The sequence below is a fragment of the Peromyscus eremicus genome, chromosome 6, assembly GCF_949786415.1.
Source record: "Peromyscus eremicus chromosome 6, PerEre_H2_v1, whole genome shotgun sequence".
NCBI classification, from domain to species: domain Eukaryota; kingdom Metazoa; phylum Chordata; class Mammalia; order Rodentia; family Cricetidae; genus Peromyscus; species Peromyscus eremicus.
The window spans coordinates 68,932,965-68,948,621 of record NC_081421.1 but is presented as its reverse complement, the minus strand read 5'-3'; the positions used below and the strand labels follow the sequence as shown (position 1 = coordinate 68,948,621).

The 15,657-nt window shown below is 40.6% G+C and overlaps 1 protein-coding gene across 1 annotated transcript in view; it reads right to left on the bottom strand.

Annotated features, from left to right (window-relative positions):
- The window catches only part of Arnt (aryl hydrocarbon receptor nuclear translocator), an 84,122-nt gene that overhangs the window by 6,594 nt on the left and 61,871 nt on the right, over positions 1-15,657 (bottom strand). Inside the window, exons 11-19 of the mRNA XM_059265861.1 lie at positions 14,549-14,625; positions 9,732-9,866; positions 7,016-7,090; positions 5,717-5,868; positions 1,872-1,982; positions 1,603-1,696; positions 962-1,085; positions 675-777; positions 178-325 (exon numbers count right to left, since the gene is read on the bottom strand). Coding sequence (XP_059121844.1) covers positions 178-325; positions 675-777; positions 962-1,085; positions 1,603-1,696; positions 1,872-1,982; positions 5,717-5,868; positions 7,016-7,090; positions 9,732-9,866; positions 14,549-14,625 — 1,019 coding nt within the window. The remainder of the gene's footprint in view (positions 1-177; positions 326-674; positions 778-961; positions 1,086-1,602; positions 1,697-1,871; positions 1,983-5,716; positions 5,869-7,015; positions 7,091-9,731; positions 9,867-14,548; positions 14,626-15,657) is intronic.

Below are 15,657 nucleotides of genomic sequence, written 5' to 3'. Positions count from 1 at the left end.
TTATCTCTGGTATTTTAATTATCTGGCTGCTCTCAACAAACATGAAAATTGCTAGTAAGATCAAGAACAGGAATTGGAGAGAAGGCATCTAAGATGATAATAATAAATTTACCTGTAGGGAAAAAGACCCCAACAAACAAAACACAACATACAGGTCAGACAGGTCAGAGGCTTCACCTGGGCAGAGAAGCCTGGACGGGTACTAGGGGTCCAAGTTGGAGCTGATCCCTGGGGAGGGTTGGAGTGACGAGAAATCTGGGCCAACATCTGCCCTGCAGACGACGGCGGCTGGACAACAGTCACAGGAGGGGTCAGACCGCTGTTCCTAGGAGGAGTAGATAGAGAGGCAAAGGGTTAAAAGGTGACTAGCAAAGGACAACCAGATTCTATCCCTAGATCCCTTTGATTTCCTGGAGTTAAGGAAAACCTGATAAATTTGAAAAACATAAGAAAGACTGACAGTCACACACTGACCACACAGAGATGGAACCTACAACAAGGCAACAGAATAGGTGCAAAACCAGGAGGAAAAAGCAGCTTCTCTGTCTCCCACTAGGTCCCTAAGTTCTACTGCTTTGTCTGACATGACCAGAGAAAGCAAGGGAAGAATGGCAGGTGGATTCAGCAACGGAATCCGCAGAGCCCTGTCAAGCAGCACACACATATGGGCTCACCTGAAATTCTCTGCCGGCCGGGGGTTAGGAGGGAATGAGCTGCCCTGGGAGAACAGCTGTTGGGTGGCAGGGACAGTGCTGGAGGAGATGCCTTTACTCTGATCTGTGGACCAAAAGGAGTTGGGGGAGGGCCATCAAGGGGCTGCAGTATATCGTTTAGTATTCCTATTTACTCATGAAGTACGCAATGTAAGTGGAAGGATGCTGCATGACTACTGACTGGGCAGCAGCAGGCCATCAGTGATAACCAAGTCAGACTGTAAAGGGCCTGCAGGAGAAAGCTGTACCTGCACTGATGGTGGGATAGATCTCTGAAAACCTTGGGTCTCTGTCCTGGGCAAACAGACCATCTGACTTCTCCAGGGGCTTGCTGTGTTCTGCTCCTGGGGTTGCCACAGCCTGGACAGAAACCTAGGGAATAAAATAATGAAAACAATCATAAATGGTTAATGTGGCAATTCAATAACATTCAATTTCATATAAAACACATTCTCACTGGTACTGGGAGTTTTTAAGATTTGTTTGTTTGTTGGTTGGTTGGTTTTTTGAGACAGGGTTTCTCTGTGTAGTTTTGGTGCCTGTCCTGGATCTCGCTCTGTAGACCAGGTTGGCCTGAACTCACAGACATCCGCCTGCCCTTGCCTCCTGAATGCTGGGATTAAAGGCATGCACCACCACTGGCTGGCTTTATTTTTATTTATGTGTATGTATCTATACATGAATACAGTGCCTCCAGAGGTCAGAGGCATCAGACCTGGAACTAAAGTCACAGGTGGTTGTGAGCCGCCGCCCACCGTGGGTACTAGGAACAGAACTTGGGTCTTCTACAAAAGCAGAACTCCCTTAACCACTGAGCCAGCCTGCCAGCTTCAAGATACATTTTAAAGAAATGCTCACTGTCCTCTTACAGAAAAAGACACACACCCACCTGGGAAGGGTTATAGCTGGCCAGCCCATCTCTTCCTGGTACCATATCCAATTCTGTTTGCTGCTGCTGCTGCTGCTGCTGCTGCTGCTGCTGCCTGTATGTCAAAAGTCAGTGTGGAAAGCAACAGGGAAAACAGATTTTTAACAAAGAATTTGGAGAAAAGGCCTTTAAAAACACAAGCCACATGTAGCAACAATAAAAATGTGACTGCACATCACCACATTCTGGCTAGTGATTGCTCAAAACATAATTACTTCACCATTTCTTACCTGGATGCCAGCTGCCCTGTACCCATCTCTAGGGATAAATTGGTTGTAGGACCTAGCTGTGACCTCTGGATTGTGTTAGACAGTGTAGGCCGTGGTTCCTGGCTAGAGTTCCTAGGAAAACAAAGTAGACAAGAACACAGAAAGGAGAAACAAGGAATGACTCAATACAATAAATTTCATATATTGACCTGTAAGGGAAGGCAATCACCAACGGATCTTTATAAAGTGCAGTCCCATAGGTGCAAGCCAATGACCTTGGGTTCAGCAAAACAAATTAGGATATGAACAACATAATACTAACTATGCCCTAAAGCACACAGGCTCATTCTGGGTTTTTTTATTTGTTGTTGTTTTGAAACAGTAAGCACTGCCTCTACCTCCGAGGACTGAGATTCCAAACATGCGCCCCCACATTCAATTTATGAGGGGACGGTTTAACTCAGGGTCGCATGCATGCTAGGCGGGCACTCCGCCAACTGAGCTATAGTCCAGCCATCTCGTTTGTTTTCTAACTCTCAAGCTATCTGATACCTGGGTACTGTGAATACGTGTGTGCCCACGTACTTTTTTGTTTTGTTTTGTTTCTCTGTTTTTTTGAGACAGGGTTTCTTTGTGTAGCTTTGGAGCCTGTCCTGGAACTCACTTTGGAGACCAGGCTGGCCTCGAACTCACAGAGATCTGCCTGCCTCTGCCTCCCAAGTGTTTGGATCAAAGGCCTGCGCCACCACTGCCCAGCTTTACTGTGTTTTTAAATTTGTAAGTAAAAACTGGAATGAATGTAAACATTAAAACAATTTGATACAGGGTATCTCTATGAATCCCTGACCATCCTGGAACTCTCTAGGTCAGTGGTTCTCAAACTTTCTAATGTTATGACCCTTTATTACAGTTCCTCATGTTGTGGTGACCTCAACCATAAAATTATTTTTGTTGTTACTTCATAACTGTAATTTTGCGACTGTTATAAACAGTAATGTAAATATCTGATATGTAACCCCTGTGAAAGGGCCATTTGACCCCCAGGGGTCATGACCCCCAGGTTGTAAACCACTGCTCTAAGTAGAACAGACTGGTCTCAAACTCACAGAGATCCACTTGTGTACCAGTATACCCTGCTAAAAATTTGATCTTTAAAAAATAAGTTCAAGCCAGGCATGGTACTGCTCATCTTTAATCCTAGCACTTGGAGGTCTGCAGAGGCAGGGGATTTCTGTGAGTTTGAGGCCAACCTGGTCTGCATAGTGAGTTCCAAGACAACCAGGCCTATGCAGCATTCTTATGCTATACAAAACTAGTATAGGAATATTTATGCGTCATTCTGAACAGCCAGATAGTAGAAATAACCCAATGTCCATCAACTGATAAATAGAATGGGCTCTCCGTATAGTATACCTCACCCCAATCAAGAAGCTATCTGTAACAGATACTTACTTTTGGAAAAGAAAAATTAGTTTTCTCCAATGGAATCTCACTAGGTGTATTAACCACACTTCACTTCAAAGTAGGACCCTTGTCTATGAGAAGCTGGCCAACATAAAGTGTACTCAGTGGTATTTTGTAGACTTTTTGTCTCATATTGTTCTGACCATTTTTTTTTTGTCTTATTTATCTTTTGCTATATAATTTGGTTTCTGTGTGTGTGTGTGTGTGTGTGTGTGTGTGTGTGTGTGTGTGTGTGTGTTGAGAGAGAGAAAGAAAGGGCATGGAGTTGGGTAGGTGGGGAGAATCTGGAAGGAGCTGGGGGGGGAAGTGTGATCAGAATATAATATATAAAAATTTAAAACAAAAAAAGCTATGTCCATAAAATGGAGTATTAATTCACAGCACCAACAATAAAATGAGGTACTAATACATACTACCACATGGCTCACCCAGGAACCAGTGAGACCACTCACAAAGGAACCACTATGTGATTGACATATCTCTAAAATAAGCAGATTTATAGAGATAGTAAATTAGATGTTTAAGACTTCACAGGAAAGGGGAGAATGGACAATTTTAGTGGGCTCAGGATTTGAGTAGGGATGAAAATGTTCTGAAAATAGATGGTTCTAAGAGTCGCACAGCTGTGTAATGGACTAAAAACAGTGCCTGTGTAATGGATGGGGTATATGGCCTGTGCAATGTATTTCAATAAAACCTTTTAAAGCTGGGCGGTGGTGGCGCATGCCTTTAATCCCAGCACTTGGGAGGCAGAGCCAGGCGGATTCTCTGTGAGTTCGAGGCCAGCCTGGGCTACCAAGTGAGTCCCAGGAAAGGCGCAAAGCTACACAGAGAAACCCTGTCTCGAAAAACCAAAAAAAAAAAAAAAAAAAAATCTTTTAAAAAGCTGAGAGCTAGAGGCTAGAGAGATGGCTCAGTGGTTAAGAGCACTTCCTGTTCTTGCAAATGATCCAGGTTCAGTTCCCAGTACCTATGTGGCTTCTCACAACTGTCTCCAACTCTTAGTTCCAAGGAATTTGATCTCCTTCTTCTGATCTCTGAGAACGTCAGACACATATGTAGTGCACAGAAATACATGTAGGCAAAACACTCATAATAAAGCTGATAGTTTGGGATGGTGGTGCATACCTGTAATTCTAGAACTCATGAGACAGAAGAATAATGACAGCTGTGAGTTCAAGTCCAGCCTGGTCTACTTAATAAGCTTAAGATCATTCAGGACTACCTAGAGGCCTTGTATCAAAAAAATCAAACCAAGCCAGACTAATAACAACAAAAAGCAAGCTCAAAGATTAATTAAACAGAAATTAATAAAACAGTGTGATGTGACTATGCTCTGCAGTAAGCCTTGATCCATGGATCAACTTTAATCCATCACCTATTTTATATAAAAATTACTGGAACACAGCCATGTACCTGTTTTCACACCACAACAGCAGAGTTGAGTAGTTGCTATAAAGACCATATGGTCAAGACAAGGCTGAAATATTTACTATCCTGTCCTTCATAGAAAAGTTTGCCAAACTTTCCTCTACATGAAAATCCTCCTAGACTAGGGCACATCATTGGTAGATAATGAAATCCTGGAGCCAAGCGGAGCACACCTTTAACCCCAGAACTCAGGGAGGTGGGTGGGTATCTGTGAATTCAAGGCCAGCCTGGTCTGCAGAGTTCCAGATCAGCCAGGACTACATACCAAGACCCTGCCTCAAAAACAAACAAATAGAAAACCCTTGCAAAAAATCCTGAGGTTGGAAACAGTTCAGTGGTACAGGACTTTGCCTACTTTCTGCAAATCCCCTGGTTTGACCATCAGCAGCACACTAAGTAAATTCACTAATTAAGAAAAAGTAAATGAAATGTAGATAACTGAAATGAGACTCTGTCTCAGCACTAACCTGTAAAGCGCTGTTTATTTTTATTTGCAATCTCTCACAGGAAGAAAGCAGCTCACTGAGCACACTGCAGCAGGCAGCAGCAGGTATGGACATTGCCCCAGCATCAACTCCGCTGCCTACTAAACCTTACTCTGCAGTGAGCCAGTGAGATGGCTTGGTGGGAAAAGGTGCTTTTCCCCAGGCTAACAACCCGAGTTCCGAGCCTGGGACCCACTTGGTAAAAGGAGAGGACCTCTGATGTTCGAACATGTTCTGTTCCATGCCAGAGTGATATACACAAATTAGTAAGTACATGTCAACAGCAAACAAAACTGACCTTATCCTCTACCTCAACTATACCAAATCCTATAGAAAGCTGTTAAACGAGGAATCTCAAACTGATGGTATTTTATCAGTCAAAACTGAAGAGAAAGAGATAGCTTGATAAGGCTAAGACTTGCCCTGTCCCACCCCCCACCCCAGCCTAGGCGAGGCCACATGAGAAAAAGAGAGAGGAGTACATACTTCACATTGGTGTTGGTACAGATAATGTACTCAATTTCATCTGAGTAAGGGTTTTGGAAAGTGAAGGAGCTGGTTCTCATCCAGAGCCATTCTCGGTTCTTGGATCGGAATCGGAACATGACAGACAGCACCTGGCCTTTTAATTTCACCACCTGAAAGGGTTTCCATCCATCAGTGGACTTTGAAGAGAAAGTGGAGCAATAACCTTCCAGTTGCACCCTCAGGCCCCTGGGCTGCTGCCCTGGAGCACCAGTCTTTCAAACACGGGGAGGAGGAAATGAAGGCACAGAGGTGTCAGGTGTCTTCCCACAGCTGCAGACTGTCCACTGCACAGTCAAGGGGGAGCACAGAAGAGACCGTCTCTGTGTTTCCCTTCACACTGCAGACACACCTGATGAACCGGCCTTGCAAGTCTGTACCAGGAACTCCAGTTTGGTGACACCAAATACATTTTACACAGTACGTATCAATCCCAGCTATTCTACTCAAAACTTGAGAATTCTGGTTTCCACAAAAGCCCTACGGGAAGCCTGAGTTTTGTTACTGTTTTAGTTCCTGCTCAGATAGAGCAGAAGACAATCTTCTAGTTCACCATTTCTAATAATAAAGAATACTATTATTTTATTTAGGTGTCAGACGCTGTGCTACATGTGCCTTACGGCAATACCTTATTTAACCTTCCCACAAGCTTCTACCTTTAAGTATTATTCTACCCACCGTATGAGTAAGATAACTATAGAGACTTAACTAACTTGTAAAATATAAAGAATAGTTAGGCGGGCGGTGGTGGCGCAGAGGCAGGTGGATCTCTGTAAGTTCGAGGCCAGCCTGGTCTCCAAAGCGAGTTCAGGAAAGGTGCAAAGCTACACAGAGAAACCCTCTCTCAAAAAAAAAAAAAAAAAAGAAGAAGAAGAATAGTTATATAAAGCCTAGTCCATTATTTTCACCAAGTATTTCCAGGAGCTCAGGCCTGGAAATTCCAACTAGTTACAAGTGAGTTAACTTACAGTTATCTATAAAAGAATTCTGAGGAAACTTTCCTGCTACGGTCTAAGGTCAGTGAAGACAATTTTTTGGATACAGTTAGTTGACTAGAAGACATTAACTAGCTAAAGTCCTGCTTGGACTTTATCTAGTTTCACAGTATTATCATTTTCTATTTCTTAAAATATAAGCTCAGTATAAAGAAAAGTACAGTATCCAGCACAGTGCTCAAATGAACACTAATCAGTAAGTATCTAGAATAAACATAAGGAATTCATCAAAATATGTACTCAGACCCAACCAGGAACACATCACCTGTTGAAAGCTGTCTCTCAGAAGTTGCTGATCTTCAGGATGACAGAATTCTACAATATTCTTTCCCAACAGCTCCTAGGAGAGAGAGAGAAGTAAAACATATACTTATTATGGTCACCTAACGTTTCTGTCAGCTAGAGATACGAATGTTATTTCTTTTCTTTATCCTACTGTAAACACAAACAAAGGAGACAGAACCAAGCCAGAGAGACAGTGCAATGAGTACTTGCCACTCAGCCTATGACCTGAGTTCCAGCTCTGGAACCCACATGGTGCAGAGAACTGACTCCTTCCTGCAAGTTGTCCTTTTTTTTTAAAGACTTATTTATTATGTATACAATGTTCTGTCTGCATGTATGCCTGCAGGTCAGAAGAGGGCACCAGATCTCATTACAGATGGTTGTGAGCCACCCTGTGGTTGCTGGGAATTGAACTCAGGACCTCTGGAAGAGCAGCCAGTGCTCTTAACCTCTGAGCCATCTCTCCAGCCCCACAAGTTGTCCTCTTAACTCTAGCTGCATTCTAAGGGGCATGCATATATACTCACCTTTGTAGACTGTAACAGAACAACTAAAAATAAAGAGCTTTTCTCACAAAGCCATCTTACTAACTTTAATGATAACAGTTTAGAGGAAAAATTTTTTGCCAGGCATACTCTATAATCTCAGCACCTCAGGAGGCTGGGACAGAAAGATTTCTAGTTTGAGGCTAGCCTAGGGAGAGAACATATCTCAGAAAAAAAAAATAGACAGGAAAAGAAAGCTAACCTTGCAGATAACATTCATATCTCACAAGCATTAGTTTTGTCGTTAGAATATATGTTTTCAAAAAAGTGGGGGAATCCAGATTAGGCAGGAGAAACGGCTCATCCCTTAAGAGCACTTCCAGCTCTTGAAAAGATGAGACACCAGGCAGTTAAAAATGATGAACCAAGCTGGAGGATTTACAATCCCTGATCCAACACTTCCTATAAAGCAGTGCTATCAAGACAGTGTTCTAGCCATGTGGACCCAGTTCCAGGGAATCCAATGCATTCTTCTGGTCTCTGGGTACCAGGTAAACACATGGTGCACATACCAAGTACTCACACACAGATGTAAAATAAAACAATAGCTAGGCATGGTAGTGTGTATCTTTAATCTGAGCATCTGGGAGGCAGAGGCAAGCCCCCAAGTCTGAGGCCAGCCTGGTATCATAGAGAGTTACAATACAGCCAAGCCTACACAGTGAGACACTGTTTCAAAAATAAAAACAAGAAATAAAATCAAGTCAAGTGTGGTATATTCTCACAATCCCAGAAGAACCAGAGACAGGTGGATTATGGGAGTTCAGTGGCCAGCGAGCCTAGACTGCTTCTTAAGTTCCAGGCTAATGAGAGATCTTGCCTCAAAATGAAAAGACAAACAGCACCCAGTGAATCCCACAAGGTTGTACCCTGGCCTTCTTACCTTTGTGCACACACAAAGATTTTCTTTCTTTCTTTCTTTTTTATTTATTTATTTATTTTAACTTAAAAAAATTACATTCATGATATTCATTAATTACACTCATGATATTAATTACATTTGTGGTATTCATTGATTACATTTGCATTATTCATTCAATAATTATATTTATGACATTCATTTAATTACATTAATTGTATTGATTTATTACATTCATGATATTATGTCCTAATACTACTGTCCATTTGTGGGACTTTCCCATCACACAAAACAGAGATTCTGTACTTAGGAAATAATTGCTCTATATTTCTTTCTTCTCCATCTTGAGATAACGTCTAATCTTTCTGTCTCTATGAATTTGTATATTCTATATATTTCATGTAATACAATTCTATAGTATTTGTCCTTTTTTAAATTAATTTATTTATTTTTCTATTATCTAATTTCTATTTTCTTTTAAAAGCTTATTTCCAACTTTAATACTTATACATTTAGGGCTTTGAGTTGATTTCTGTCTATGGTATAATGACTTTTAGGGGGAGTGGTGGTGGTGGTACATACGGAATCTGATACCTACACTACCATTTGTTAGATCTTTTTCCCCTTGAAATGTCTTAGCACCTTTGTTGAAAATCCAATGACCATGAATATAAAAAAAGGCTCTCTTCTGGCCTACTCATCAGAATAGATCAGTAAATTAATGCCTCCTATATTAATGCCACACTGCCTTGGTAACAGTTTTACAGGATGTGTTGGATTCTCCAACTTAGTTCTTCATTTTCAAGACTTCTTCTTCACTGACCATTTCATATACTTATAGCCAGCTCTAATAGACTGAAGAGGTCATGTAAGTCAGGGATAGTTAACTGACCTACTGTATGAGAACATTATAATAACCAGTGCTACATTTACATTTATTACAGGCTACTATTCCAGTAGGAATTATATAAATTACCTAAATAAGGGTCGTTACACTAGAATAATCAAAATAAGTAGTTTTGGATTATCTGTATTAACGTCAGAAATAAAAAGTAAGTATATATTTATACCTACTATTTCTATGTAGTTTCATTCTATACCTCTCTATATGGGGTGATAGCCTCGGTAGGAAGTTGAGACTATATTTTACTACTAGCAAAATAGGAGCATCTCCTTTTCTGAATGGACTGCTATATTTTGGTCATCCCTGGAATTAGACTGTCATGTAACCTCAACACTAGCAACAGAAAACGGAGGCCTAAATATCAACAGTGTAGCAACTCCACTCTCACCTGTGGCTGGTAGCCAACAGTAGCCACGCAACGATGGTCTACAAAAGTGAATATCCCTTCAATGTTGTGTCGGGAGATGAACTCTGTCGGTTGACAAATGTTACTCATGTCTGTACAGTTGGGAGAACTAGTTACCTAAGAGTGGAGAGATAAAAATGAGCCAAAATAATACCATTACTTACAGAAACATTTTCAATTTCTTCGTGAGTATCCACATAGATATGAGACTATCAGATTTAGAAATTCATAGGTGTATGGTGATATTTTATTTGTATTAAAATGTTATTTGTATGTTAATAAATAAAGTTGCCTGGGGGTCAGAGCTATTAGCAAGCCATAGGAAAGCCGGGCGGTGGTGGCATATGCTTGTAATCCCAGCACTTGGTAGGTAGAGCTAGGTAAGTCTCTGTGTGTTCAGGGATACAGCCAGCATTGGAGACACATGCCTTTAATCTCAATTCCAACCATAGAAGACCTGGAGGTCTGTACAGACAGGCCGTGACGAGGCGGTCATGTGGTTGGGTTTACAACCAATGAGAAGGCAGAACAGGAAGTCTTTATAAAGACTTTAACACAGGAAGTAGCTCTCTTTTGGAGAGGTAGAACCACCGCAGGAGGAAGGGTAAGGTTTTTGCTCTTAGCTCTGACCTCTTGGCTTTCTTCTTTGCATTGGTTCTGTGTTTCTTATTTAATAAGACAGTTGGTTACATCTACAATAGGTGTTTCACCAGAAATGCAAAAATGGCAATCCCAGTGAAAGGCATAAAGTCTAGCTCTACTCCCACATGCTGTGGGATGTTCTGTATGGCAAATGTGTTGCTCTGATTGGTTAGTAAATAAAACACTGATTGGCCAGTAGTCAGGCAGGAGGAAGTATAGGCGGGACAAGGAGGAGAAGAATTCTGGGAAGTGGAAGGCTGAGTCAGAGACACTGCCAGCCGCCGCCATGACAAACAGCATGTGAAGATGCCGGCAAGCCACAAGCCATGTGGCAAGGTATAGATTTATAGAAATGGATTAATTTAAGATATAAGAACAGTTAGCAAGAAGCCTGGTACGGACATATAGTTTGTAAGCAATATAAGTCTCTGTGTTTACCTGGTTGGGTCTGAGCGGCTGTGGGACTGGTGGGTAAGAGAGATTTGTCCTGACTGTGGGCCAGGCAGGAAAACTCTAGCTACACCCACACATGTTCTCCTTACCAAGTTAGTAAAGTAAGAAAATAATGAATGCAACCCTAAACCACCTACTTTTTCTTTTGGTTAGTATGTGTTCATTATTCAGCATGGTTCAAGTTTCTGAGAAACTTAACTGTGTTCAGGAAAAGAATAAAAAAACCAAGGGGCTGGAGATGGCTCAGTGGTTAAGAGCACTGGCTACTATTCCATAGGACCTAGGTTCAGTTCCCAGCACCCACACAGCAGCTCACATTAATAGAATTGGGTTAATTTATAAAGGCTAGCTAAAAATCAGCCTAAGCTACCAGCTGAGCTTTCATAATCAATAAGAAGCCTCTGTGTCATTATTTAAGAGCTGGCTGGAAGGACAGAGAAAGACTCATTACATATGGTGTCCAAAATCTGGGGTACCTATTTCCACACAGGACGTGAAAAAGCTTAAAAAGAAAAGTTCTGGCCAGACAGTGGTGGTGCACGCCTTTAATCTCAGCACTGGGGAGGCAGAGGCAGGTGGATCTCTGTGAGTTCGAGGCCAGCCTGGTCTACAGAGGAAATTCCAGCACAGGTAACAAAACTACACGAGAAACTATGTTTCAGAAAAAAAAAAAAAAAAAAAAGAAAGAAAGGAAGGAAGAAAGAAAGGAAAGTTCCAAACACACAAACATGGAGCCAGACAGGGTTTCCTAGTGTACAGGCTCTCAGGTGGGCTGCAGCATACAGTGACGTGCATCTAGCTGCTGCCTGTGAGCTTGAGCCAACCAGCTCCATGTACGGAGCCACGTGGTGGGTTTAGGTTTGGCTCACGTGGTCAGAGAGGGCTGCAGGTGTGCATTAAAGCAGTTCAGATTGATAAACCTTTAAACAGATACAGTAAAAACTGGGTATAGTCATGAAAAAAATAGTTTAAAAACAATAAAGTCTTTAAAGAGAGCGTAAAGTAATAAAAGAAGAAAAGCCACGTAAAGAAGGGAAACACACAGGGCATCTGGATCCTGTATGGTGCTTTGTTGACTTTGAATTTTGTAAATGCTGATGAGCCAATGGCAGTTCCTGAGAGACACTGGATTATGTAAGAGGTTACTGGATTAAACCAGCCTATATACTTCATAGAAGTCTTGGCTTCAGAATGGAAGTTGGGAAATACATTGCACTGGAGGAGAGGTTATGCCTTTATTTTCACAGGAAATAAAAAGTTGTGGTTCTCTTCAAAACTAATAAAGATTAAATTTGCTTGGAGAAAAACTCCTCAAAATCTTGGCTACAGACATGAAGAAAGAAACCAAGAAAGACTACAGGACAGATGACGTATAAGCTGATCCCTCTACTGTGGGAACATCTCTGAGACTGGATGAGTCATGATAAATCTTGTTGGCTATCGAGTTCTCATGACTCATCATTACATGCCACCTTTCATATGGCAAGGATAGAGGTTTGGTTATATAGTCCAAATATAAAGTTTACAGATGCCTTTGACCTGCTCAAACATAGGACAAAAAAAATCATCTTTAGCTGACTTGTACACATTGCACATTCCATATTTGTGTTAATGCAGATGTATGTTACCTTTAAAAGTTTATGTGTTTTCAGAAAAAAAGGACCAGACACCAATGAAGAGAAGTAGCCCAGGTAATTCAGCCTCTCTGAATGCCTCTGTTGCAGTTTCTTCAAAATTCTGCATCCAGAACAACTTCAAAGCAGCTAGCTAAGATGGTCTAGCTTCAAAGACTACTCCAGCCAAGATTTCAGATAAGCTCTACACTTACCATCATACAGAGACTAAACAAAACATAATACAGCTAGCTCTCCCAGGACTTGACGATTATCCTAATTTTCTCAGGGTCCCCTAAAGATGTCATTGCCCCCACAACAGGAAGCAGTCTAGAGAACACAATGCCCACATTCCCAAGAGGTGTAGTGGATAGTTTTTAGTCATTGGTGGGTTATGGATATTTGTCCTCATTTAGGGGGAGTTGATTACAAGTTGTTATTGGTCATGGTCTGGAAAAAAGCTAAACCAAGGAGATTAGGATTAGATTCAGGAATTAGATTAGATTCAGGAATCTCTTTCTGAAGGGAAAAAGAGGGATACAGTATAGAAATGATGGGATAAAAGGGTGGATTGCTGCCGGGCTGTGGTGGCGCACGCCTTTAATCCCAGCACTCGGGAGGCAGAGGCAGGCAGATCTCTGTGAGTTCAAGGCCAGCCTGGTCTACAAAGTGAGTTCCAGGAAAGGCGCAAAGCTACATAGAGAAACTCTGTCTCAAAAAACCAAAAAAAAAAAAAAAAAAAAAAGTTTTAATAATGTAAGGTTTTTCTTGACAGTAAGACACAACGGCTCCTGGTAGTACCAATTTATTTCAAAAGAAGATGGGCATCAAAGAAACTCCATATGGAATTTGCTTTCCTTATGGCAAAAAGTTAGCCGTTTGGGCAAGAGACTGCCCTTGCCTCAATTGCTGACACTATACTGTCCAAACTGGAAAAGCAGGATGTAAAAAAGGAGCCTTCCAAACTTTGCCAAGACAGGGTAGGCCAGTCCTTCAAAATCCCCTGCTTCTCAGAAATATCTATCAGATATACTAGGCTTGTAGGCCAAAGGTGGGTGCCTCAACACTACAGAAGAACTTTGGGTGACTGTCCAGGCAGCCAGATGTCCCTGTCATTAGGTAACATTACACCCTTCTGGGGTCTTTGATGGAGTCAAAGACTAAGTAATTAGACTTAAAGTTTTTCTTAGTTATGATAAAAGGCAAATCAGGTACAAAACTTTAGGCTCACAAATATAAGATAAATAACAGAGTATTTTCTCTAATTTTGCCAAGTACAAATGGACTGGATATTGTAACTGTAATTCTTACTTGGTAACTGTTTTTGTCATATATAAGCTAGCAAAAAAAAAATGAGCCTAAGCTATCAGCTGAGCATTTATATTTATTATTAAGTCTCTGTGTGATTATTTGAGAATTGGCTGGTGGGACAGAAAAGTCCTCCTACACAAGTCCTAGCACCTACATGGCAGATCACAATTTTCTGTAACTCCAGTTCCAGGGGATCCAATGTCTTCTTCTGGCCTCCTCAGGCACCAGGCATGCAAATGGTGCACAGACATACATGTAAGTAAAATACTCATAAACATAAAATAAAAATAAACTTTAAAATATTTTTTTAAAAAATCTATCATAAAGCATGTAATAAAAGAAAAAACAATTGCTCTTATTTTGCATAGGAACAAAAGAAATTAACTGGACATGAAAAAGTAAGTACTACAAAGCTAAAAATAACAGAGTCAAGGGGAGCCTGTCATGGTGTTGCCTGCCTAAACTCCCAGGACTCAGAAGGCTAAAGTGGGAGAACCCCTTGAATCAACGAGCTGGAGGCCTAGGCAACAAAGCAAAGTGTCATCAGCAATATCAACAACAAAAAGATTACCACCCTCTTTCATGCTCTTGATTTTTGCCAAATCTGATAATAGCAATGTTTACTATAAATATTTTTTCAGATTTTTAGATTAATGGAATTTTCCTATGTATTTACAGAGAAAACAAACAAACAAACAAAAACCAAAAAAACACAAATAAGTCCTGAAAAGACTTTTTTCCTAATGTGAAAGGGACACAGATGCGAAGACTCATACTTGCCTGCAGCCTGCCAATGGCCACTAGGCAGAATTTGCTCCCCTGGCCGGCTTCTGGGTCATCATCTGGGAGGGAGACACCTTCATTGAAGGAAAAGAAGGATGACTCAGATCTCAAATTCAAATCCTTTAAAGGCAAGTGACTAAAGACTCACCAATACATTTCAGTATGAAGATGCTAAGTATAAAATGATTTTTAAAAGGTAATCAATTATACAGAATTTATTAATATGTCAGTCATTGTTTCATGTTTGTATGTTGTTTTATATTTTTAAGATGGAGTATAACTGTCTTAAATGGAACTTTTGTAGCTGTAACCTTGACTACTCATCCTGCCGCCCAATGCTGGGATTACATGCATGTACCAGCTTACCTAGCTTCAGTATTTTATTTTTTATTTTTTTTTTAGATTTATTTATTTATTATGTATACAGTGCTCTGCCTGCATATATGGCTGCAGGCCAGAAGAGGGCGCCAGATCTCATTACAGATGATTGTGAGCCACCATGTGGTTGCTGGGAATTGAACTCAGGACCTCTGGAAGAGCAGTTAGTGCTCTTAACCTCTGAGCCATCTCTCCAGCCCCAGTATTTTAATTGTAACAAACTGGAAAATACAAGTCCCAGCGAAATTCGTCTAAAAACATAAACTTTATATATGCTATGAGATTATATCATACACAGAGAAGTAAACATTCCTGCCTAATCAGAGATTTTTAAAATAAACAAAAATTAAATTATCCCAAACATCAAAAGGTATTTATATTTATAGAAAAAGGGAAGAAAAGTGCATCCCTCCCAACTTCTTTATCTCTCATTTTTATCCAGGAAAACAGAGTTTCTTGATAGCTATACATAAGTATGAAGATCACACATACATTAACTATATGATTTATATGTATAATAGTTCAAATTAAGTTTTCTCAATTATATTAATTCCCATCTACTGTCTACATGGCATGTGCCAGGAACTGGGCTGTCTTCTTTTCTTACACTAAAATCTAATTCTCACAATAATGATATACAAGATATGTTATCTCATATTATAGATGAGAAAATTGATGTAAAGGTTAAGTAACTTACCATAAGTTAAACTATTAATATAATGTCAGAA